A 25,352-nucleotide genomic window follows, 5' to 3' on the forward strand; every position below is an offset into this window, starting at 1 on the left:
GGTGCCCCCCATGGCAGAGGAGTTGAAGGTCCAGGGCTTCTGGTGAGCTAGTGGGAAGCGACAGCAGTTGTGCACTGCAGGGAAATCTGGGCAAGGACCTGGTGGAGAACAGAGCCCTGTGAGGCTCTGGCATGGGGGAGGCACTTTGCAAGCATCAGTCCTCTGGGCCAAAATGTGAGAAAGGGGCCTTGGAAAGGGCAAGCTGAGGTGTGGGTTTGCTTGTGGCATCTCCATGACAATCTGGTGATTGGCAAGGTCCTGGGAACATGAAGCAGGAGGGATTGCAAAAGGTCTCTGCTCTTCCTGGGGCTGGGGAAGGCTGGCCCAGCTTCAAGGGGCAGAACAGATGGGACAGAGCCAGGCCAGCTGGAAACCCCTGCAGCAGGTCCAGGGGAAGGATTGTAGGGTGCTGTTTGGGTTCTCTAGTCATGGGCTGGCTCACAGGGTGGGAATTGCAGGAGAGGCATAGGCTGTAAGGAGACCCAGTGCCTTTCCTCTCAATGCTGTCTGAGGTATCAGTACTAGGTATCCCCTATCCCTTAACCCTGCCTGCCCTGTGGATGGTGAGCAGCCTGTGCATCCCCTTTGTGCCTCTGGCAGCTCAGTGTCCTGCACATCCCATCCAATACAGCCTGGCATCTCACGCAGCATCCAGTGCAGTACCTTCCCCCCTGTGCAGCATGCCCTGTGTGACATGTCCTGTCTCACTGCAGTCTGGTGTCCAGCTCAGTGTACCACACACCCTGCACCCGCATGCTCCCCACAGGGCACGTTGTGTCTCGAGGCAACATCCAGGCCTGCAGCACCCCAGCTTTCCGGGGTGGCTCCTGCTGGGCTGCTATACATAGGTAGCCCAGCCCAACCTCGGCGAGGCGCTGAATGGAGCAGGCTCCCTCTTATCAACCCCGCGTGTCATCAGAGGGTATTTTTGGGGACAGCAGCTGCAGGCATTTGTAACATTTGGTCCCTGCGCACTGACACCCAGGAGGAGAGCTGGGGGAAGCAGCAGGAGCTGGGTGCCGGCACTGAGAGACACAGGGGAGAGGTGGCAGAGTGAGGTACATGAGTGGGTCAGGGGACTGGGCAGGGGGCTGCCTGGGGCACGGTGTTTGGGGAAGGGAGTGGTTGAAGGGTGTGATGGTGCAGCCAAGCCATCAGAGCCATCTGATTGTGTCCAAAGGAGCTGCTATGGGGTGGCCCACGGGTCAGGGGCGTGTGTGGATGGGGAGGTGGCTCTAAATGGGTGCACTGTCTCTGGGTAGGGCTCTGGGAGGAGAAGCTCCCAAAGAGCCGCAGTTCCTGTCGCTCCTTGGGGACCAGCCCTTTCCTACCCTCTGGCTCATTCAAGAAGTATTTTTGTTTCTCCTCCCCTTGCCTGAGCAAGTCAGAGACGACCCTGCGCCAGTCCCAGCCATGGTGTGAGCAGAGGCTGGGGTGCACTTACCGAGGGGAGGCACAGAGCATCCTGCCCCACTCCTGCCCCTGATGGTGGGCACGGTTACCCACAAAGCCGGGGACGGAGGCAGTGCCCTTCAAAAGCAGGTCCCACGTCCCGGCTTTCATTTTGCCCCTGAGGCTGATGATTTCCAGCTGTGGTTTTGAGTGCACAAGGGCAGGATCCTGCCTGTGGGACTGCCCTCTGGAAAAAGGACCCCTTCCCCAGAGCCCCACTTTGCCCCAGAGCACGGCCCTGTGTGGCGGCCGCCCGGGCACAGGGTGTCCCCTGCCCACCCAAGTCTGGAAGGAAGTCCCAGTCCGGGTCCAGCCGGGGCCTCGCTCCCCTGACAGCCCCGTGTCAGCACCTGCCCGCTGAGCCGGCCCAGATGCTGCAGGAATGCGGCTCTGCCACCACCCGATACTGCAGGAATGTGAATGCCAGGCGGGTGGGGAAGGGGCGGGCGGGGCCCTTTTGCCTTCATTGTCTCCTAGCCCCAGCACCCAGCAAGCAGCTTCCCATGCTCCTTGTCTGGGCAGGGGTCCCCCTCCTCTGGAACGGGAGTCCCCTCTGCAACCTAGGATAGGCTGCAAGTGTCTCAGCCCCCCTGGAGTGCCAAAAGCCACGGTTTAGGTTACCTTTTGTCACCTCTACTATTGCTTTGGGCTGGGATACGGATGATTTGGGTGAGACAGGCAAATCCAGTGGGACTGTGCTGCTCCAAATGAGGGTGATGCTTCTGAAGCAGGGGGTCCATGCTGGGGATTTTGCTCCAGGTGTGGGTCCCTCCTGGTTGGGATCTCTACACTGATCCATCTCTTTAATGAAGCCTGAACCCCCACTCTAGTCTGTTTGTACATCCCCCCAGGCTGATGGTCCCTACTACTGCTCTAGCCAGCTGCCTGCCGTGACCCTGGGGAGTTGGTGATGGAGGGGTCTGGGGGAGCCCCGAGGTTCCTGGCCTATCCACGTGCCTTCACAGTCCAAAGTGGCACCAATGTGATCCTGAGCTGCCAGATCATAGGTGATCCCCAGCCATGCATCCTCTGGGAAAAGGACAAGAATACCATCGAGCCCTCAGGCCGTTTCCATATGGAGTCCAAAGGAGACCTGTACAGCCTGCTAGTGTCCTGTGCCACCCCCAAGGACAGTGGACTCTACGTCTGCAGGGCCAAGAACAGTGTTGGTGAGACTTATGCTGCCACTGTGCTCAAGGTAGAGCCAGCAGAGCACCGAGAGGAGGAAGGATGCTCAGGCAGTGTGGCACCTGCCTTCCTCATTGCCCCCTCATCCATGCGAGTGTGCCGGGGGGAGGACGTGATGTTCACCTGCAGGGTGTCCGGGCAGCCCTGCCCGGTACTGGAGTGGGAGAAGGACGGGCACAAGCTCTCCGACCTCTTTGAGAGCAGCCACTTTGCAGTGGGGCACAAACCAGAAGACTGGCACTTCCTGAAGTTGTTCAGTGCCCGGCCCCAGGATGGTGGAGTGTATGTCTGCCGGGCTCGCAGTGGCTCCCAGGAGGCTCTGGCTGCTGCCGTGCTCCTGGTCGAACCCCAAGCACTGCTGGACGGGTTCCCCAATGGCTCCCCTGCCAATGGTCCCGGGGTATTGGCAGAGAGGCAGCGGTGGCGGCGGCATGGAGTGGGACGGCGAGTGGGACCAGAGACCTGTGTGCCCAATGGCGTAGTGCCAACCAGGCTGATGGGGGCCAAGGCATTTGCTGTGAATGCAGGGAAGCACGCCAAGTTTCGCTGTTATGTTACTGGCAAGCCCAAACCAGAGATTATCTGGCAGAAAGATGGTGAGCCCCTCGCCCCTGGCCGTAGGCACCTCATCTACGAGGACCGGGAGGGCTACTTCATCCTCAAGGTGCTGTACTGCAAACCCCAGGACCAGGGACTGTACGTGTGCACCGCTTCCAACACTGCTGGCCAGACCCTCAGTGCAGTGCAGCTCCAGGTGAAAGGTAGGAACGTGTCCAAGGAGTGTCAGAGGTGGCTGGGCTCTGGGGGACTCAAGGAATTTTGTCTGCCAAAATTTTGTCTGTCAGGGGTGTGTCTCTGTGGGAGCCCAGCATCTCTGGGCTCCTTCCTGCCCTGTGCAGGTCAGCCCAGGCTCCTCAGGACAGAGCTGTGGGCTGGAAGCAGGGGATGCCAGGCTCCTCCAGGAGCTGTGTCCTGCTCCATATCTCTCTCCCCTTGCAAAAAGAGGGGTAGCTTCTCGGGATGGTTGCGGATGTCCAGCCACAAATGGGGAAAGGGAACAGTGCCTTGATGACAAATTCCCCTGGAAGTGCTGAGTGATTTTGGCAGGCAGCCCTGCAGGGCATGGCTCCAACAGTCTTGATTGGCAGCAGCCCAATTCCCCCCGAGCCATCCAGCCAGCTGGGGACAGCCCGTGGATGGGGTTACCCAGTAATTGGTGCAGCCCCTGCCTGCACCCCACTGCTCCCTTCCACTGAGATGCCTGCTGCAGCATGCTGGCTTCCATGCTCCTGCATCCCCCAAAACTCTCTGTTGAGATACTGGGGGCATCCTTGCATCTCCCCAGGCTGTGCCCTGGTTCTCCCTGATCTGGGGGGTGTGCTTGTCAAGGCAGTGTCCATCTCACACAAGCCAATGGAGAAGGTGAAGGAGGCCCAAGGGTTTAGTGCTCCTTGTGAGCTGGGAACCCATTGAATAAAGGGCTGACAGTGGGTGCTGTACCCCACACACCCTAAGCTCCTGTCTCTTCCTGTGGCAGAGCACCGGCTGCGGTTCCAGGTGCAGCTGGCAGACGTGGAAGTAGCAGAGCGGGAGGATGCAGTGTTGGAGTGCCAGGTGCCATTGGAGACCATTCCCACTTCCTGGTACCTGGAGGACAGGGAGCTGCAGCCCAGTCACAAGTACGTGATGGAGGAGCAAGGGGTGGTGCGGCGCCTGACCATCCGCGATGCCTGCATCGATGACGATGGCATCTACCTCTGCCAGATGAAGGACAAAGGGCGCAGCATCGCCGAAGTCTCTGTCCGAGGTGGGGGTCAGGTCTCTGGTAGCACAGCTTTGCCTTCCTATTCCCCTCCTTGCCAGGGTCCCGGCTGTCCCCTGCATTTGCCTTCCCTCCTTTGGCTGGTGCCTGCTGCTGCCCCTCCTCTTCAACCTCCTCCTTTACTTCTCCCACCTCAAAGAGTCCATCCTGTTCATTAGCATCCCTCCCTGGCCCTCCTATATCTCTTCCCATAGGGGTGATTGTGAAGCGGCTGCCACGGAAGCTGGATGTGATGGAGGGGGAGAATGCAGTTTTCTGTGTGGAGACACGGGATGTGGTAGAGGGAAGCTGCTGGAGCCGGGATGGGCTACAGCTACAGGAGTCACCTCGTACTGTGCTTAAGAGCTTCAGCAGGACACACCTCCTGGTGCTGGTGCACGTCACCCGCCAGGACGCAGGCATCATCTCCTTCACTGTCGGGGAGTCGCAGACATCCTCCCAGCTCCGAGTCAAGTGTAAGCTCCAGGCTTGAAGGGGTCCTGTGTCCTCTCTCCTGCCTGTTCATGGGGGTGATACAGACGGGAGATGGAATAGGCACCCAATATGTGTGTGATGCTGCGATGTGTTTTCTGGGAAGGGGGGTTTGAGCAGGATTCCAGGATCCCAACCTCACAGGTACTCACAGACCCCTGTAGCCAGCAGCACACTACATGAGAGCAAGACCATCCTCTCCATCATGAAGAGAATCCCCAAATAAATGGGCTGTGTATCCCCACTCAGCCCTTCTGCCACCCCACCTAGAGCCTCACTGCCATCCCCAAGCAGGCAACCTGGGCTGTGACTTGCAGGTGTGAAGCACGATCCTCCGAGTGCGCCAGTGGCAGCTGAGATGAGCGTGGTGGAGAGCAACACGGCTCTGCTGACTTGGTGTCCTGCACCTGACTCCCACCTCCGCCCCGCCAGCCACTACCTGCTGGAGCATCGGGAGGCAGCAGGAGGGGAGTGGGTGCAATGCCTTGCCACTGACCTGCCCAGCTGCGTGCGGGTGCTGGGTGACAGTGTGCCTCGCGAGGCTGACTACTGCTTCCGCGTCACTGCTGCCAACAAGCATGGCAGGAGCAGCCCTGTGGAGTTCCCTGGATCTGTGCATCTTGGTGAGGAGATGGGCAAAAACTGGGATGTCGTGCCACAGCGTGCTGGTAGTCAGTGCTACTGGGGCTCAGTCCAACTGTGCTCCAGCCCCAGCAGCTCGTCTGGAGAGGGGTCTGCAGGACACATGGGTGAGGGATGGTGAGGATGTGCAGTTCTCCCTGGAGCTGTCAGCCGTGGTGCATGGATCCTGGTTCCTCAATGGTGCCAGGCTGGGTGAGGAGGAGGATGCAGGCAGCCGGTGCAGTGTACAGCGCCGTGGGATGGAGCACTCGCTGTTGATCCGGGGAGCACGACTGGTTGACAGTGGGGCCCAAGTCACCTTCGTGTCTGGTGGTGTGCGGGACTCAGCTATCCTGCATGTGCAAGGTGATTAGGGCATTCACCCTGGGGTCCTCCCAGGACCCCAGCAAGCAGGGGCTGTCATGCTGGAGGATGCTTCTCACCGCTCCTCAATGTCTCTCAGCCCCACAGGTCTGCATTGCCCCAGTATCCGAGGCTGAACGGCTCCGGAAAGTGCCAGCAGGGATGCCTGTGCTGCTGGAATGCCAGGTGTCCACCCCGGATGCCCCTGTCTGCTGGTTGAAGGATGGCAAGGCCGTGCCCCTGGATGACATTATCGCAGTGCAGGCAGAAGGCTGCGTGCGGAGGCTGCTCCTCCGCTCTGCGTGTCCCTCAGACACGGGTGTGTACACCTGTGACGCTGCGGATGATGCCGTGAGCTTTGTGGTGACCGTGACCGGTGAGCTGGGGACTGTGTGTGGGAGCCTGGCCCCTACCTCCTGATAGTGCTCCTGCCCTGCTTCCTGCCCTCATCGTGCAGCTGAAAGCTGCAGCCAGTCATGCTGAGGCCCACATTATCCCTGGCAGAGGAGCCGGTGAGGATCATCAGCTCCAACGAGGAAGCCTCCCACACCTACGTGGCCAGGCAGCGTGTGGAATTGTGGTGCCAGCTATCCCGCCCAGCAGCCCCAGTGCGCTGGTACAAGGATGGAGAGGAGGTGGAGGTGGGAGAGAGCCTGGTGCTTGAACAGGAGGGGTCATGGTGCAAGTTGGTGCTGCCCTGCTGTCAGACACAGGACACAGGGGAGTTCGTCTGTGATGCTGGTGGGGACTCTGCCTTCTACACCATCACTGTGGCAGGTGAGTGTGATGCAGGAGGTCTGGAAGGCTCTCAGGGGCTTTCTTTGCCTGTGTAGGATGCCACAACGCATGTGCTCCTGTCAGTATTGCTGTCACTTTCAGTGGTGGGATACTTGTCAGACATACTCTTGCCAGGCACTCACCAGCAGTTTGGCTGGTTGTTTGGTTGGGGTCCTTGTGGCATTCAGACCAGCTGCCAGAGGGAACAGTTCACTCTGTCTGTCCAAAACACTAGAGCACATGAGGACACCCCACACCTGCACACCAGGATGTTTGCTGGCTAGTAACCAAACCCTCCTCCAAGGTCCTAAAAACAGTGGGCCCGCCACCTGGCATGGAGTGACTCATGGTTGGTCATTGCTCTGATGAACAGCATTAATTGCTGACCTGAAAATTAGCAGTTGCCTGGAGACTCATGGCTGGGTGGTGTTTGCTGGGTGGGAGCAGGGCTCAGCATCCTGTGGTGCCTGCCCTAGCTGTGGAGCAGTTGTTGGCATTGCAGGCTGGCAGAGGATAATGAAAGCTGAAAGCAAGTGAAAGGCAACCCCGTGCTGGCCCCAAAATCCACATCCCACAGCCACAGGAAGGCAACCAGGGGCAGAGCTAAAGCCCTTGAAAGGTGGTGTGACCACTGTGGTAAAACCTCACTGTGGTGTTAACACATGGCAAAGGGCCAAAGTCGATGACTAAGGATATAGGAAGATGAAGACAGGATGAGTGATAAGAGATGCTGAAGAGCCAGTGGAGTGGTAACTACTGGGAGAGTGAGGAGGGGAGGGGTTTTAGTGAGATAAAGGCAAAATTGCCAGTGGGAAGGACAGGCAGCATGGGCTTTGGGCAGAAGGAGGAGTTGGGTGCTGTGTGGGAGCGTGGGGCATGGAGAGCTCTGCTTCCCTAGGATGGGAGAGGAACACCATCTGCTGAAGCTCAGCCTTTAGGCTGAGCAGCTTTACATCACTTTGACAGAAGGGTCTTAGGGAGGCTGTCTTGGTTCAATCTGGATTTGGACATCAATGTCACTGACAGGACTGGGGGTGGGTGCCTGGAGGCACAGGCTGACACCTCTCTGGCACAAGTGCCAGGCTGGCTGCTGCAGTCAAGCCCTGCTGTGGCACGCTTGGGTTTCCCTGAGGTATTTCAGCTATCCCCCATAGGGCTGTTGTGGCATGGAGCCCGCCTGCCTCAAGCTTGGCCTTCCCTACGCATCTCTCAGTTTTCCAGCAGCTGTTGAGCACTGGAGCTCCCTCAGAACTAGTGAGAGGCTGAGATCAGAGCGATGCTGCCTGTTGAGGGCTGGCACATTATCCCCTCACTTCAGTGCTGCTCAACATCTCCAGCTGCACTTCAGCAATGTGATTGCTTTTAGCAGGTCCAAGGAGCTGGGCAGCCGCCTGTGGTTTGATCAGGGAGCTGGGCGGATGCAGGCTCAGCATGCAGCAGGTTAATCACTGCAAACTGGCGCCGCACGCTGCAGGGCTGCGCTGTGCTGCTGGGCCTGGGCATCACAGCTGGAAACTGTCTGGGAAGCTTCCACCCGGATGCCTAGCATGGAGCAGCTGCGGGCTGTGAGAAGGGCGGGTTGCTGCTCATCTGCCATTGTGCCCCAGAGCTGGCTGTGCCTTGTGCCTGCATGAGCCATGGGCATGATGAGCACCCATGGCAGAGACCAGGCCAGCTATGTCTGGTTGCAATGTGCATGGCCAGACAGGCAGTGTTGATTGTGGGTGGCATCCTGAACTTCTCCCAGGAGAGAGGAGGGCTGGTCACCTAAAATTTGTACTGGGAGCCCCTCTATCTTTAGAGCTCTGACTCAGTTAAGAGGGGCAATGTGAGAAGTGGTACACATTTTATGTAGCAAATTAAAGGTGATTTTAACGATGACTGCAATCTGGAATTTGGTCCTGGGTCCTGGTGAGCTGGAGGGATGGGGCTGCTGGCTGCAAGCGAATCACATGCCTGTGCCACAGTATAAGCAAATGCCAAGGCTGAACTATGACAGAAGCACCGGCTGGCACCTGGTGGCTTCTGAAATGGGGAGATAGGCAGAGGGGAGGGTACTCCCTGGAAGACCAGCTGCAGGGGATGGTGCCTGCACCACAGACAGTGGTTATGAGTGCTGGGACTTGCCTATGTGCATCCTCCCTCCACAGCCTTTGGCCCCACCATAGGGCAAAGCAGGGCAGGTACCATGGGAACAAGGGCAGCAATGTACAGCCAGTTCAAAGCCTGGTGTTCCTCCTGGTTGTAATGTGCGAGGAGAAGAGGCAGAGCTAGGCACAATGGTCTGGAAGCTTGTGTTATGTAGGATGTGGATGATGTGGTGCCTTCCGGCCTTAAAGCCAACTAGCAGTGAAGCCATCACTCCACACAGGGCTGTGACTGCCACCATCACTGGCTCTGGTCTTTATGTCCTCGCTGAGTCCCTTGTCTCTCCATGACAGAGGAGCCAGTGAGGATTGTCAGCTCCAATGAGGGGGCCTCCCACGCCTATGTGGCCGGACAGCGCGTGGAGCTGTGGTGCCAGCTGTCACGCCCAGCAGCCTCAGTGTGCTGGTACAAGGACGGGGAAGAGGTGGAGGCAGGTGAGAGCCTGGTGCTGGAGCAGGAGGGGCTGCAGTGCCGGCTGGTGCTGCCCTGCGCCCGGCCACAGGACACAGGGGAATTCGTCTGCGATGCTGGTGGGGACTCTGTCTTCTACACAGTCACCGTGGCAGGTGGGTGCAACAGACACCTACATCCCTCTCCCCCTTCTCCCTCTACCCCAGCTCCTTGCTCACACGGTGGCTTCAGCACCTCGGCTGCCTCTCACCTCCTTGTGAGCATCTCCTTGCCCATCTCCCTGCCCATCCCCATACCCAGAGCACAACCAGCTGCCTGCCTCTGAGTTGATGCCACCTTACACCCCAGCCCTGCTGTTCCCTCAGCTTGCAGCTACCAGCACAGCAGGGCTGGGATATCCATGGCCACTGCCCCTAGGGCAGGTAGGGTGGGAGGCCAAGTGACACAAGGTCTTGGCCGTCTCAGCCCTGAAGGTCTGCTTCACCCCAGTACCAGAGGCAGAGCAGCTCTGGGAGGTGCTAGCAGGGCTGGCCTTGGTGTTAGAGTGCCAGGTGTCACCTGCAGATGCCTGGGTCCACTGACTGAAGGACGGTGAGCCCGTGGTCCCAAATGCAGGTCCTGGCCATCTGCTCAGAGGGATGCTCTCAGAGGCTGCACATTGCTGCAGCTGTACTGTCTAACTCAGGGGTGTGCACGTGCCATGCTGGGGACAATGCTGCCAGCTTCAGGGTGCCCATGAGCAGTGACCTGTGCATGGGATTCCATGGGACTCACCCAGCACACCTGAGCCCTGCCATGTCCCCAGCAGAGGTACCAGTGAGGATTGTCAATTCCAACAAGGAGGCCCCTCACTCCTATGTGGTTGGGCAGCGCGTGGAGCTGTGGTGCCAGCTGTCCTGCCCAGTGTCCCCAGTGTGCTGGTACAAGGATGGTGAAGAAGTGGAGGTGGGCGAGACCCTGGTGTTGGAGCAGGAAGGCCTGCAGTACCGGCTGGTGCTGCCCAGTGCCCAGATGCAGGACACAGGGGAGTTTGTCTGCAATGCCAGAGATGCATCTGTCTCCTACTCCATCTTGGTGGCAGGTTGGTGGTACTGCAGGGACATCCTGGAAAGGGCAGCACTACCCCAGCTCTGTGCTCTAGGTTCCCCAGCTGTGGTCCCTGCCCTCAGATTTGTGAAGGATGGTGTGCAGTTGTATCTCTGTGCCCACTGCCCCTACCCCTGAGCAGCTCTGACCTCTTTGCACTGGGGTGAGAGGATGTAGCTTCCATATAGCCCCATGGGGACAGGGACACAGGCGACAGTAAATAGACACAGCAGAGCCAGGAGCAGAGCAGTGAGCAGGTCTCACACCCTCCTTTCACATCACCAACAGAGCCACCAGTGAGAATCCTGCAGCCTCCACAGCGTTCACTAGAGCTGCTGGTTCAGGCACCAGGGTGTGTGGAACTGCGGTGCAAGCTCTCTGTACTGGATGCTCCGGTGCATTGGTTCAAGGATGGGTTGGAGGTGGATGAGACTGACAACCTGCTGCTGCTAGTGGAGGGGGCCTGGCGCTGCCTCTTCATCCCCAAGAGCAGTGCAGAGGATGCAGGCGAGTACATCTGCGAGACCAAAGATGAGGCCATCTCCTTCGATGTCAAGGTGTCAGGTCAGTAGAAGTGCTGATGTGGTTCTGGCCACCAGTGGATGCCCACCCTCTGGGCCACCCAGCACAGGTGCTCACTGAGGCTGGCAGCAGAGGAGTGCCAGGGCTGCGTTGTCCCTGCGCTACTTTGTATCACAGATATGCCATACCTGCAGAGCCTCCGGTGAGGATCCTGCAGCCCTGCAGACCTGTCCCTGTCATGACGGTGTCCCCGGGGGAGACGGTGACACTGTGCTGTGAGCTGTCCCGTGCAGATGCACCCGTGTGCTGGGCAAAGGAAGGTGTCAGGCTTGAGGCTGGGGGCAGCCTGGTCCTGGAAGAGGAGGGTGCCCATCGCCGGCTGCTCATCCCCGCTGCCCAAGCTGAGCACTCTGGAAAATACACTTGTGGCACCACCAACGACACAGTGACTTTCACCATCCAAGTGTTGGGTGAGCATGAGGCTAGGGAGGAGCCTGGTGTGGAGTGTTGGGTGCACAAATCCCAGAGACCTCAGCTGTGTTGGTGCTGGATGCTGCAGATCCGCTGGTCAGGATCCTGGAGAAGGATGTCCTGCCGACCCACCGGCGTTGCCAGGCCATGGAGGACCTGGTGTTGGAGGTGCACCTCTCACATACCCATGGGGAGGTGAAGTGGTACAAAGATGGGGAGAAGTTGCAGGACACGGGGCGTGTACAGCTCGAGGAGGACGGGGTGCGCCGATCCCTCGTGATCCTGGGCACCACGGGCAAGGATGCTGGGGAGTATCTTTGTGACACGGGTGATGACAGTATCATCTTCTTCATCACTGTGGAAGGTGAGCAGGAGGTTCTGGTGGGGATGGTCAGGGGGAGAGGACTGAGGTGGGTGTGTAGCTGCTGCCAGGGTGATGTGAGGCTGGGCTGTGAGCACAGGGAGGCTTGTGGGGGATACATGGGGAGTGGGGTGCACCTGTGTGGTGGCCCTGTGGAAACCCCTGTGCTGCTCAGCTGCAGCCAGAGGAGTCTGGACAGGGTCTGGCCATTGAGATACCCAGCACAGGCTGCTTTTGTGGTGACAACCCATCTTTCCAGTCCCAGAGCCACCGGTGACCATCATGGGCAGCACAGGCACCGTGGTACATCGCTCTCTGGTGGCTGGGGAAGACCTGGTGCTGGCTTGTGAGCTCTCACGGCCGGACGCCATTGTGCGCTGGCTCCGGAATGGCCAGGAGGTGCATCCGGGTGAACGGGTGCACGTTGAGGCCCGTGGGGTGCTGCGACAGCTCACCATTAATGGGGCACAGCCCAGCGATGCAGGGTGTTACATCTGTGATGCTGCCAGCGACCGCATGGTGACAAATGTGGAGGTGTCAGGTGAGCTGGCTCAGAACCCCAGGGACCCCCAGAATGATGGGATCATTCCACAGACCTGGACAAGGGGAGGGGAAGTCTCTGTGACCCTGCTGATGTGAAGTGGCAGCATGGCAAGGAGGGGTGGGAGCCCTGTCCCCAACTCTACAGGAACCATTGGTTAGAAAGAGACAGGTCAGGGTCGTGGTGAGACATGTCCCTGCTGTCTCCCCCAGCCAGGGGCTGTTTAAATTTAGCCTTGGCTGGCTCCCAGGCGCCGCTCCTCCTGCTTTGGCGGCCAAAGGCTGAGCTCAGCCTGGGCCCTTATCAGCTGGAGATGAAGGGCTGTGCAGGGTGGGAGGGGGGCCTGGTGCAGGCGGGTGACCTGGCTCCCCATCAAGGTGTTCTGGATGGGGGGTTACAATGAAATTAATGGTCTCAACGTGACAGCTATGCTGCCTGTACAGGGAGTGATGTGGGAGTGATGGGATCTGCTGCTGTCCCTTCCCTAAGTGAACCCTTAGCTGCAGACTCCTCCAGCCTGCATGTACGTCCCTCTGAGACCCCTGTCTGGTCCCACCGTGACCCCCAGCCAGCCCCACAGCCCTTCTGCCCCACGGTGACTTATCGAGGGATCACCTCTCCACTTGCAGCAGTCCTATCCCTGCACTACCCTACGCTGTGGGGACATCCCTGAACCCTGCCTTGTCCCCTGCACCCCCCAGCCCAGCCTGTGTGCATTGTCAACAAGGAGGAGGCACAGAGCCCGCTTGAGGTGCAGGAGGGAGACAGTGTGACACTGGTGGCTCGGCTGTCCCCGGAGACAGCGGCAGTGCAGTGGCAGAAGGATGGACAGACGCTATGCTCAGGCGGGCGGCTGCTGGTGTGCAGCGAGGGTCCCACACGCAGCCTCACCATCAAGCAAGCAGAGCTGGGTGATGGCGGCATCTTCCTCTGCGACGCCGGCGAAGATGAGGTGCATTTCACACTACATGTGAAAGGTGAGCCTGGAAGTGCTCCTCGCCCACGCGGGGGCAGGAGCAGCCTCATCCTGCCTCACGCCGGGATGCTGTGCACGTCCATCCCGTGCTGGTGCCACTAGCAGGGCCACAGCTGAGCCCAGTGCTCCTCTGGCAGAGGCACCCGTGCTGTTCGTGAACAAACGAGAGGAGCAGGAGAAGCTGCTGGTGCTGGAGGGCGGCAGTGCCGTGCTTTCTGCCATCACCTCCACAGAGCGATCGGATGTCACCTGGGTTGGCCCGCAGCAGGCGGCAGTGGCCGGCGAGCGCTGCGAGCTTCGTCGGGACGGCCGCGTGCACAGCCTCATCATCCACAATGTGGCCATGGAGGACGCTGGCACCTACACCTGCCTCTCACCCCACGACCAGATGCAGTTCGATGTGAACGTCCGAGGTGGGTGGCAGGGGTGCCCGGAGATCCCCCTGCAGTGGCAGCGGGTGCTGATACGGGGGATATGTTATATGGGGGATATCTGATATATGCAGAGCTGCGGGTGAAGTTCCTGCGCGGGCTGTCGGACGTGCGAGCGCGGCAGGGTGAGCGGGTGGTGCTGTGGTGCGAGCTTTGCAAGGCGCGGGGCGACGTGGTGTGGCGGAAGGACGGGCGGGTGCTGGCGCCTGGTCCCCGCCGGCAGATGACGGCAGAGGGACGGGAGCGGTCGCTGGTGCTCAGCCGCGTGGAGCCCGAGGATGCCGGCGAGTACTGCTGCGAGTCCAACGACGACCAGACCCTGGCAACGCTGACGGTGCAGGGTGAGCACAAGGCTTCCCCACCACCTCAGGGACTCCTATTCCATGGGGGTGGTGGGGATGCTGGCACAGTGATGTCAGGATTGCAGGAATGCTCAGCATTCTCTACATGACAGGGGTCTCTTATGCTGTGCCCTGACAACCTGGCTGTAGTCCCCAGGGTGGTGGAGATCATCATGGAGCTGCAGAACCTGATGGTGCTGGAGGGGGAGGATGCCACCTTCAAGTGCCTGGTGTCCCCCGAAGATGTGGCTGTGACATGGCAGCTGAATGGCCAGCCCGTGGTCCCTAGTGAGCGTCTGCTGGTGGCAAGGAGTGGGCTGTGCCACAGCCTCACCCTCCAACAGTGCCAGACAGGTGATGCAGGCACTGTGACAGCCAATGCTGAGGGCCTGGTGAGCACAGCCCGGCTGAGTGTACAAGGTGAGGGGGAAGGAGAAAGCTGGGGCTCAGTCCAAGGCACAGCCCTGGGACCAGCTGCTGACCCAGCACATGGGCCACGCAGAGGCACAGGTGCTGTTCGTGCGGAAGCTGCAGGATGTAGTGGCAGAGGAGCAGGGGGATGTGCACCTGGAGGTGGAGGTGAGCCACGAGGCTGCCGAGGTGCAGTGGCTGAAGCAGGGCATCCTCCTTCAGCCGAGCAGCAAGTACCTGCTGCGGGAGTCAGGGTGCCGGCGCACCCTCACCATCTGCTGCCTTGGCCCTGCTGACCGTGGCACCTACCGCTGTGAGAGCCTGCACGACCGCACGCAGGCCAAGCTCCACGTGGAACGTGAGTACCAGGCTGGGGATGGGGATGACAACCAAATGCTGCAATGGGAGCATACGGGCAGAGCTGGTATTTGGCTGGAATGGGTGGTCAGAGAGGTGAGTGCATGGGCAGGGTTGGGTGTCTGGTGCAAACAGCTGGATTTAGATGATCACTCTAGCAAGCAGAGACTGGGAAGCCAGGGGCTCTGCAGTGTAGCAGACACCTATTCATAGCCATGGATCTCTCACAGCCCGGAAGGTGTCAATCCGGACACCACTGATGGATGTGGAAACCTTTGAGAAGGAGACAGCCACCTTTCACCTGGAACTGTCTCACCCTGGCGTGACTGGGGTCTGGACACGGGACGGCATCCGGGTGAAGCCCAGCAGTACGTGCCGGATCAGTGCTACAGGCTGCGGGCACAGCCTGACACTGGAGAGGCTTGCACTGGAAGACTCAGGCACTGTCACCTTCACTGCTGACACTCTGCGCTGCAGCGCCCACCTGCGTGTGCGGGGTATGGTCCCTGGGGCAGGCTGGGGGGTGTGTGGCACTGGTGCTGTCTGACCTGCAGCTGTTCCGTACTGGTAGACACCAAGGCTGAGCTGGGCCACCCTGGGCACATGTGTCCCCCCGTCGCGAACAGGGGTGACAGTATGCTGGCAAGTGTCCCCCTGTTCTCAGGGAAGAGATGTGAGCTGAGCAGTGGGGGACACCTATCCAGGCTCTGGGTCCAGAGGCAGCTGGAACACCATGGATGAGTGCTTGCCCATGCGTAGTGCCACTCTCACCCCATGCTGAAATACCCCAGCCACAGCTACTCTTCCCTGCAGCCCCAAGTCCATGTCTTCGTCATACCAAGCCTTGCTGTCCTGTGTCCTGCCTCCTCAGAGCCTCCAGTCACTATGGTGAGGGTCCCACGAGATCTGGGGGTCCCAGAGACAGGGGTCGCCAGCTTCGAGTGTGAGCTGTCTCGCCCAAATGCAGAGGTGAAGTGGTTCAAGGTGAGGGTTCACCCAAATCCTCTCCAGCAGCACCTGGCTGTGTCTTCCTCCTTGCTTTATCCCCTGGCAACTGCCATTCCTGCCAGTCCTGCAGACAGAGAAGAGGAGCCAAAGCAGTAGGGTGCTGCCTGTTTGCCTCCATGCAGGATGGACAGGAGCTGCGGCCAGGGCCCAACTGCCGCATCTACTCAGCGGGACGGCGCCGCATCCTGCAGCTGAGCCACTGTGAACTGACTGATGCTGGCAGCTACACTTGCGATGCAGGCGACTGCCGGGCCTCTGCCATACTGCATGTCCAGGGTATGGTCACCCAGCTCCCAGCAGTGTGCACACCCCCAAATCCTACACTGCCTGCTCCCCTCATCCTTGGCTGCCCTGGCACCCTGTCCATTATCTGCAGAGCGCCAGGTCCACATTGTGCAGGAGCTGCAGGATGTCCAGGTGCGGGAGGGTGACAACGCAGTCCTCACCTGCGAGGTGTCACATGGGGACGTGAAGGGCGAGTGGTTTCGGGACGGGGAGAAAATCAAGGTCTCCAGCACAGTGAAGATACGGCAAGAAGGTGGGAGTGCAGGTGGTTCCACACTTGTTTTGGGGCTGGGAAAGGCCAAATTCAAGCCAGGGGAGTTTGTGTAAACAAAGGGGGAATCCCTGCCCTCCTGCTTTCTATGGGTTCGCATTGCTGTTGCCTTGAGCCAGCCTCTCCCTCGCCAGGGACCCGGCACTTCCTGCTGTTCTGTGGTGTGCGCCCTGAGGACAAGGGACTCATCCGCTTCACAGCCAGGACAGTCATCTCAGAGGCCAGTCTGCAGGTGGAAGGTACTAGTGCGGGCTGCGTGGTCTGGCTGGGCTCCAGCACCAGGGCTGGGGTGTACCAGGTCAGCTTGCAGTGCCTCACTCACCCCATAATGGTGGCACCTTGCCTCCACCTACCAGCACTGCCAATCCGGATTGTGAAGCCATTGCGGGACAAGACGGTGCTGGCGAGGCACAAGGCGACACTGGAGTGCACCGTGTCCCACGCCCGGGGGCGGGTGCGCTGGCTCCGTGGGGACACTGAGATCTTTGCTGGTGACAAGTATGAGATCTGCAATCTGGACTGCTACCGCACACTCATCATTCACCGTGTAGGCCCTGAGGACGAGGACTCGTACACCTGTGACGCCTTTGACGACCGCTCCACTGCCCGGCTCCTTGTGGAGGGTGAGTGGGCACCTAGAGGGGCACCACTGTGCAGCTGTGCCTTGCAGTGAAGGGACACCAGAACCCATGTCCCCATCCCCCACTGCTTGCAAGAGTCTGAGTGCTGGGCTGGAGGGAGCAGGTTGGATACAGGGCCAGGGGTCTGCTCTTCCTTGTCTGGGACACACTTTTGGGTGCCCCACCAGCTCTGGCAATACCCCAGCTCACTCTGATTCCCTTTGTTCCCACAGGGAGCTAGAAGCCAGGATGCAGTTCTCAGGGCCTGCATGCAGACTGATGGATGCCACTGCTGAGACATGTGGTCATGCTCCCCCTGGCATGGACAGACACACAGACACCATCCCCAGCCTGCTCCAGCCTCAGGGCTCTGCATTAAACAGTCTTTTTTTTCTGATGTGGTTTCTTCCACACAGGCGAGCTGGGTCCCATTAAGAGAAAAGGTGGTGGCACCATCTACATCCTGCTCAGCATCCCTGGAAGCCCGGCCCTCTGGGCCCCCCTTCACCCCCACCCCCTGTGCAGTCCTTGGCTTTGCACGCCAGATTCCGAAAGGCTCTTTACTGTGTGGCCGAGGCCTCAGCAGCATTTGGCACATTTACAAAAGAGACTGAAAAGGGGGATGGCAGCATAACGCTGCGGGAAGGGGGTGCCTGGCAGAAACATGCAGTTCCTGGGGCAGCGGGGCCAGCTGGGCTGGGCTGGGGGGGGCTCCCAAAGCAGAGGGCTCCCCAGTCCAGTCTCACCACCATCCTGCCTGCCTGGCCATGGGGAAATCCTGGCTCACTCCATAATAAGTTAATACAAATCACAGCAAGAGAAATATATACAAGGCGTGAGCCTCTGCCTGCAGCAGTGCTCTGGGCAGGGGCTCCTGCCCTGCCCTGCCCCAGGGTCCCCCGGCCACTATAAAAATCCAGTCGCCAGCAAAATAGCGACAGTTTCTGATGCTGCAGGGGTCCCCGCATCCCTGAGGCAGCCCAGCCTTTGCCCAAAGGCTGGAGCCAGTGTCCTGTCTCCCATCAAAACATTTTGTGGGGGATGCACCCTGCCAGCGCAGCTCCTGCTGGACAGGCACCAATTGTCAGCATCACCTTGGGAACCAACTGGCGGAGGCAGTCTCTGTCCCAGGACCACCCCAGTCCAGCCTGGGAAAAAGGAGTGGCGAGCCGCTCTGGGGTGTAGGGAGGGTGGCAAGGGCAGGAGGATATTCTGAGGAGGCAGGTTTTGGGAAGCACTGCCTGGGAGCTGCTCTTGGGGACAGGATGGGACAGGGCACACATGCTCAGGGGATTCCCTGCTGGGAAAAGGGCCATGGGACCTGCTCTTTGAGGAAGGGACATAGAGGACAGGCACTTGGGGAATTGCTGCAGATGCAGTGGGGTGGGGGCAGGCGTGGGGAGCTGCTCTTGGGAAGGGAGGGACTCAAATATGGGGAAATGTTAAGATGCAGGATGAGCGTGCCCGGGCCATAGGGTAACGCACAGCAGTGGGGGCTTGGGGACCCATCACCCCAGCAGAGCCACTCGCACTGCATGTCCATGGACTCTGGTCCTTGGGCTGAGTCCCTGCCAAAGGGCTTCCCAAGCACCTTTGGGCCTCAAGGGCTTCCCCAGACAAGTCCCATGTGTCTCCAAGAAGGGTCTCCATCTGCAGCCCCAAGCTGCATGTGGCCACTTGGGGCCAAGGACAAAATCCTGCCTGTCTCAGGGGTTCTGTCAGAGCAGGCTGGGGTGCTGGTGTTGCTCGAGGTCACTGGGTTGGCTTATACCCTCACAGCAGGGGCAGAGCCTGTGGTGAGGGGCACGGTAGAGCTGCAGTCATAGTCCAGGTCCACCACGGCATGGGAGCTGGCGATGAGGCTGTTCAGTGATGGTCCTGTCTGCCGCTCTCGGAAACTCTGGATGTAGCTCTGTAAGAGAGGGAGAACAGAAAATGAGGGGGGTTCTGCTCCTGGAACACTCTACCTCACCCCATCCTGAATGCTTCCAAAGCCCCTCCCTGGCACCCTTCTAAAACAGCCCAGTGGAATCCCCAGCAGTCAGGCCCTCCATTGGCTGGCCACAGCAGGGAGCACAGCCTTATCCCTCCCCTGGGCATTTTGCACCCTGCCTACTGCTTGTTTCTATTATGCCCACAGTGTTCTTGATCAGCAGTTTTCATTTGCTGGCAAATGCTGAAGTGCTCCATGGTAGTAATGGCCCATCTTAGCCCTTCTTGAGTTGCTCAGTCTCTGGGACACCCCAGTCTCATCCCTCAAGGAGCTCAGATGTTAACTGGTGCCTGGGCACTACTCCATGCCCCAGCCCACCCACATGGAGAAGGAATGGCTGTGGAGACTGGGGGAGATCTCTACCCTGGCTGCGGGACTCACGGGGGAAAGCACGTCCCCATCAAAGCGGCGCACAGGGTTGGGCTTGCGGCGGTAAGCAGGCTCGGGGGGGTGGGCTTTGTGCTGGTGGGGTGGTGGGTGGTGGGGTCTCCGCTTCTTCTTCTTCTCCTTTCGGTCTTCCCGCTGCTTGATGCGCATCAGTTGCACACGGCGCTGCTGCCGGCTGATGATCACTGTGGAGCAAAGCAGCCTGTGAGCACTGGGGAGCACATCCAAACGATCCCCACAGCCAAACCAGCGCCAACTTTGTGCAACCAAGCCTCCCTTGGGTGGTGTGCCATCACAGAGTCCTGAACCCCGTATCTGCCCTTGTGAACCAGGTGCTGAAAATATCCACCCCAGTCCCCACATTCTCAGCTCCTACGCTCACCCTGTGCCACACCCATCTGCACCACTCCCCACGCACCTTCTGTATGGGAGTAGCCCTCGGCTGTGACCTTCCACTGGACCAGGACACCCAGTGTGGTGAGAAGCGGCCAGATGCCCAGAATGACCCAACTGTACCAGCACACGGGGCGAGCAGGAGCCACCTTGATGCGCTCATAGATGTACTGCACCAGGAGGAAGAGCTCGATGAAGTAGTCAACAGTGACGGTCATGATGGCGCTGCCAAAGACGGCAGTGGAGAGGGTGGTAAAGAAGCGCTGCCACTGTAGGGTGAGGACAGCAAAGAGCATCCCCACGCCCAAGAGCAGCGCGATGGGGATCCACACCGTCGGTGGGTGGTAGAATTGCTCCATCACCACCAGCGTGGCCACCGCCAGCAGCAGCCCCAGGAGCAGCCCCACCATGAAGAGGCCAACGCTGCGCACCAGCATGGTGACCAGCCCACACAAGACTCCAATGCCCAACCCAATGCCCACTGAGGCCTCCACGCTCAGCTGTGTGTCCAGCACCCTCTCCTTGTAGCACAGCATGAAGATGATGATAGAGCCGAACATCAGCCCCGTCAGGAACATGACAGCCTTGAAGCAGCGGTAGCCTGTGGAGAGACCACCATAGTCAAGGAGTGGAGGCCAGCACCCCCAGCTCCCCTCTGCCCTCCTTCCCACTTGCCCCACCAGCAGTTGGGCTGGCCTGGCTCACCAAAGAAGCAGTAGATGATGCCAAAAAGGCAGCACATAGCGCACACCACTGAGGGCACCACCTGGTAGCGACGCTCAATTTCCTGCTGGCAGCTGTGCCCCCATTCCTGGCCTGGCTCGTGCGGCAGCAGCTTGAACCGCAGCGTCTGCACAGTTGCAGTCATGGCTCTGGGGATTCCTGGGAGAGGCATCAAAATCTCCACTCCTGCCTCATAGCTTGCTGGCAGAACTGCGTCCCGGCACACGCCCCACCTGGTGGGAGAGAGACAAGGAGAACAGAGGAACTGGTGGCATGTGCCCGGCAGTGATCCCACCACTCAACACCCAGCCACCAGAAATCCTGCTCTGTCCCCCCACTACATGGGTAGAAAGGGAGGGAATGGAGGAACAGTCTCATCAGTAGGGGGTGGAAACTGCCACCCAATGATTGGCTGAAGAGATGTGCTGTCCCCAGAGAGCCTGCCTGTACCCCCAGGAGCTTTGTGTCACTTAATAATTTGTCTGTGGCTTCAATTTTCCTGCCCATGCCTCTCTCACACCACTTCCCTGTTAGATTAACAGGAGACTTCCACAACTTGGTATTTTCTGCCTGTGAAGTAATTATGCTCAGTAATTAAGTCACCCCTCAGTCTTCTATTTTTATAGGCTAAACAGATTGAGCTCTTTAAGCTTGTACTCCAAGGCATTTTCTCCAATCCTCTAATCATATTTCTGGCTATTTTTCATCTCTGCTCCAGCTCCCACTGTCCTTGTAAAAACAAATTGGGCCTTCACACTAGATCCAGTCCTCCCATGTGAATCCATGGGGCTGGAAGGGCACCAGCTGTAGCTGGCACTTCCCCTAACCCAAGGGCTCACCCGTAATGCGGCAGCTGTGCTGGGATGCTGAGCAAACAGTCACCGGGCCCCCTGCAGCGCCTACACAGACGGAGGGGTCATAATCCCCTGCAAAGACTGATCCAGCTTCAGTTTAAACCTAATTACAGCATCCGTCTGCCTGCTCCCACCTGGAGCCAGTTCTATCCCCCTTCACTCCCCTAGTCCCTTTATAGGCTGAGTTGGTTTAGAATAGGTTTATTGTCACAAATTGTCCCCAGGCCAGCATCACTCCTTCCAAGTGCCAAGTTTATGCGGCCAGTTCAGGACAGCTCACAAAACCAGCTCTCTGGGAAGGAGCTGGGAAGAGGGCAAAGGGTGCAGTCATGGCTTTTTGTTGCCCAGCATCTTGCTGCTGCCCAGACGGGCTCCACTGGCATTTCATCCCTTGCCGACAATCTCCTTCCTCCTTTTGGCTGGAGAAGGCAATGCTAGCCAGGGCAAATCCCCGTGGGGAAGCCGAGCACAGAGCCTAATCCCAAGGAAGCAGGCGGGTAGGGAGCGGGCAGCCAAGTGCTGGCCCCTGCTCGAGCCCCCGGGGGGACGTTAAGCAGGATTGGACTTTACCCGCAGAGCCCAGGAGCGAAGCTGTGGCCCCGGTGGGATTAGGCGATGGTGTGTGGAGCGAGAGCAGGGCTCTGCCGGCCCGGGGAACCGGGGATGCGGCGCGGCACGGCTGGCCGACCGGTGCGGGGATGGCATGGGATGGCACGGGATGACACGGGATGCCGGGCAGGGCTGCGGGCAGCGGTGCGGGCTGCTCGCGGCGCCCATTGGCGCGGGCACTGTTGCTAGGGGAGCCCAGCGCCTGCTCATTGGCGCCGGGACTTACCCACCTGCTGCCGCCCGCCCCGGGCCCCCAAACCCCCTCCCATTCCCGCAGGCCACAGCGCGGCGGGGACCGGGGGCAGCGCCCGGGGCAGAGCCCCGCCGCGGAGCCCCGCATCGCCGCCCCCCGGCTGGGCCCCGCTGCCCCCGCCGGGCTGCCGGGCCCCGGACCGCCGGGGCGGGCGCGGCGTTGCCGAGCGACGGCCGCAAAGGCCGCCGGGGCGCGGGGCCGCTCCGCCCCTCTCTTTGTTCGGGGCGGGGGTCCCGGGGGCGCTACGCCGTGCCCCCCGCACGCCCATCCTCGGCTCCGCACTCGCTCCGCGGGACGACGGAAGGAACGGGAGCCAGGTGCCCCAGCCCTTCCCCCGAGGGGTCCGGCGCGTCACCCGCCTGCCGGATGCCCTCGTGCTGCCCTCCCTCTGCCGCTCCGCCCGCTCCCACCTGCGCTCCCGGCGCGGCAGCGGCGGCGGCCCCGCGGCGCCCGGCGCTCCCGGCGCTCCCGGCGCTCCCGGCCGCGGACCCCGCGCATGGTGGCGGCGCGGCCGCCGCGCGGTGCTGAGCGGACAGCTCCGCTGACGTCACCGCGCCGTCACCGCGCGCCGGAGGCGGGGCCTCTGCAGGGGGCGGGGCTGAGGTGGGGTAAATTGGGGGGGCGCTCGGGGGCGCGTTGCGGTGTAAAGTGGGGTGCAAATCGTGGGGTGCACTGGAATGTACACTGGCGTGTAAAGTAAGGTGTATGTTGGGGGTGCACTTCGGTGCACACTGGAGTGTAAAGTGGGGGTGCGCTGGAATGTGTACTGGGGTGTAAAGTAGGGTGTGAATTGGGGGGTGCCCTGGAGTGTATATTGGGGTGTGCACCGGGGTGCCATGTCCTGTGCCATGGCGTGTGCTGGGGACTCAGCCCAAGGCTGTGTGTGCAGTGTGGCACAGCACACCCTGGGCTGGCCCATGTGTGCCATGTGCTCGGCGTGCAGCGGCTGGGAGGGCTGCAAGCCCCTCAGCACAGTGTGCAGGGACAAGAGCAGTACAGCGTGCCAGAGGTGTGGATGTGGGAACTGCAGGGTAACCTTGTGTCAGGTGGGACCTCACAGTGCATAGTGCAAGGAGCTGTAAGCAGGTGGGGGTGCTCTGCAGAGGCAGAGCTCTCTGGAGCTGGCACCTCCTGGCTGTAGCGCCTAGGGACCCCCCGGGAAATCCTGGCACACAGAAGACTCTTGGCAGTAGCTGCCGTTCCCCCTGGCAGCCCCTTCCCAGCCCCATGCCAACACTGGGGAGACAAAGGCGGGAGCTGCAGCTGGCGGGGGGCTGAGAAGGGGCTGCTGGAGGAACGGCACTGCTGCCTTCCGCTGCTTCCCTATGGAATCTTTCAAGGCTGCCAGGCATGGGGGCCCTGGGCTCAGCCACTGCCAGGCAAAGCTCTGGGGAAGTGTGTGCTCTGTCCTCAGCTTCCCATGCAAGTTTCCTGAGCTCTGAATCTGGAAATTTCATTGCTTTCTCTGATCTGCACTTCTATTTGAATATAAGTTCAGATCAACAGGGTCATTTCAGAATGAAACCTCTCATCAGTCACATAAAATGATCAGGGTTTGTAAAGGTGGGTAAAGTTAAATATTCCAACCCATGAGGAAATCACCTACATCTATTTTTAATGCATTTTGCTATGTACAGAAAATGGGATACTTTGGGTTTTTTTATCATCATAGATTTTTTTGACCTGTGTGTGTGGAAGATCTCTGTTGTTTTCTTAACTCTGCACTTTTTTTTCCCTTCTGGTATCTCCTCATCCCATCATGTTCTCTCTGACTCTAGTTTTTATATGTTCTTCATTAAGCTGCCATCCATGTGACCACTTTTGCCTATTTCTTGTTTTGATCTATTCAAGACTAAAAAGGCCTATGAAAAGCAGCCAGGCTTAGATGATGGTCTAGTATCTCAGGGGGGTGGGCTGCTGCCAACCGCTTTCTGATGAAAACAGGCTGCTTTGTTTTAGAAAATGAAAGAGATCCCGGAGCTGAGTGGGCCCCCACATGCCCTCAGTGACCTGCAGTACTCTGTGGCTGCTGATGCTCTCTAGGGCAAGTGGACTGTGTTTCATGGGGAGAATGGAATGGACTCCCCGCCCAGAGTACATTCAGAGAAACTTGAGAGTCCCAACGGCTGCAAGGCTGTGGAAGTGAAGCCAGGGGCTGTGAATAGACGGAAAGGCCAGGTCCTCCTTCTTGTCCTTATTCAGCAATGCCTGGCACTGAGCGGACACGTAGGGCTGCTGGTCTTGTAGCTTCTGGGTTGGATCATTCCTGTGCTGGAAACGCCGTTTGTGCAGCCAACTTTGCCCTGATACGGTTCCTTCAGCTTTGTCTGCCCCAGGGGCTCTTTCTGGATGCGATGGTGGATCCATACTGCAAGACAGCTCAGAGAGGGATGGCGACCCGACCCCAGCTGGAGGAGCTCTCTTTGCTCCCGTGTGAAACACAATAAAGGTCGCTGCTGCTGGGATCTCCTGATATCTGCCTGCCCTCCTCTCCCGGGATGGTTTGCTTCTGTGCATCCGAAGGTCTTCCAGCCGCCGTTTTCTCTCCTGGCATGCGTGCTCCCCAGGCACCCGGCGTGCCCAGCTGCCTCCTGCAGCCCACAGTCCACATTGTGCTCCTCTGACCTCGAACACTCAGCCCCCGCTCTTCCTCCCGACGACCACCCACGCCGAGGGGGCGACCCTTGGGCAATGGTTTAGGGAACGTGGAGGTTCAAGCCCACCAAGAATTCACCAGCGCCGTGGTTTGGACTGTCCCGGGGAGGGTACACACGGCCCCGCGGAGATCCCCGTGTCCCGGGCACAAAAGGCAGGGGAAATGCGCCCTAAAGCCCTCTCAGGTGCCGGTTCCCGTCAGATGCGCTTTCCGCTGTGGGAGCCGGCAGCCGGGGACTGAGACGTTGCCCCGCCGCCCCGCAGCACCGAGGGCGCTCACGGCGGCGGGGCACGGGTCGCGGGATGCGGGGCGCGGGCCAGCCCCGCCGCGCCACCCCCGGCCCGGCCGCTGCCCCACGGTCTCCCGGCAACCTGACCCGGCCCCCACGCCTGCCCCGCCCCGACCGGCCGCTCCGCCCCGTGACGCGTCGGTCGCGGCGCGGGCCATTGGTCGGGGCGGGTGACGCGCGGCAGGGCGGGGCTCGCGGGTGACACGTCGGACGGCGGCGCCGCCAGCGGCAGCCGGCCCCGGTCGCGGTCCCGTCCCGGCC

The 25,352-nt window shown here is 59.9% G+C and overlaps 2 protein-coding genes across 2 annotated transcripts; one reads left to right on the top strand and one right to left on the bottom strand.

The window, feature by feature from the left end:
• Positions 1-10: 10 nt before the first annotated feature.
• On the top strand, positions 11-17,175 carry OBSL1 (obscurin like cytoskeletal adaptor 1). The gene is made up of 29 exons (XM_062498011.1): positions 11-42; positions 714-820; positions 1,263-1,418; positions 1,789-1,883; positions 2,330-3,401; positions 4,178-4,447; positions 4,657-4,917; positions 5,251-5,556; positions 5,642-5,920; positions 6,018-6,293; positions 6,422-6,694; positions 9,136-9,408; positions 10,059-10,334; positions 10,628-10,903; positions 11,056-11,331; positions 11,421-11,696; positions 11,953-12,234; positions 12,936-13,211; positions 13,348-13,623; positions 13,716-13,982; positions 14,133-14,402; positions 14,485-14,751; positions 14,981-15,247; positions 15,622-15,734; positions 15,881-16,034; positions 16,135-16,296; positions 16,449-16,553; positions 16,671-16,937; positions 17,168-17,175. Exons 1-29 carry the CDS (start codon positions 11-13, stop codon positions 17,173-17,175), a joined length of 7,218 nt encoding a protein of 2,405 aa, XP_062353995.1.
• A 1,524-nt stretch (positions 17,176-18,699) lies between these two features.
• On the bottom strand, positions 18,700-20,602 carry TMEM198 (transmembrane protein 198). The gene is made up of 4 exons (XM_062498597.1): positions 20,413-20,602; positions 19,733-20,308; positions 19,309-19,499; positions 18,700-18,846 (listed from the first exon to the last, which is right to left on the bottom strand). Exons 1-4 carry the CDS (start codon positions 20,600-20,602, stop codon positions 18,700-18,702), a joined length of 1,104 nt encoding a protein of 367 aa, XP_062354581.1.
• Positions 20,603-25,352: the final 4,750 nt, after the last annotated feature.

The sequence above is a fragment of the Cinclus cinclus genome, chromosome 9 (assembly GCF_963662255.1).
Source record: "Cinclus cinclus chromosome 9, bCinCin1.1, whole genome shotgun sequence".
Taxonomy (NCBI): domain Eukaryota; kingdom Metazoa; phylum Chordata; class Aves; order Passeriformes; family Cinclidae; genus Cinclus; species Cinclus cinclus.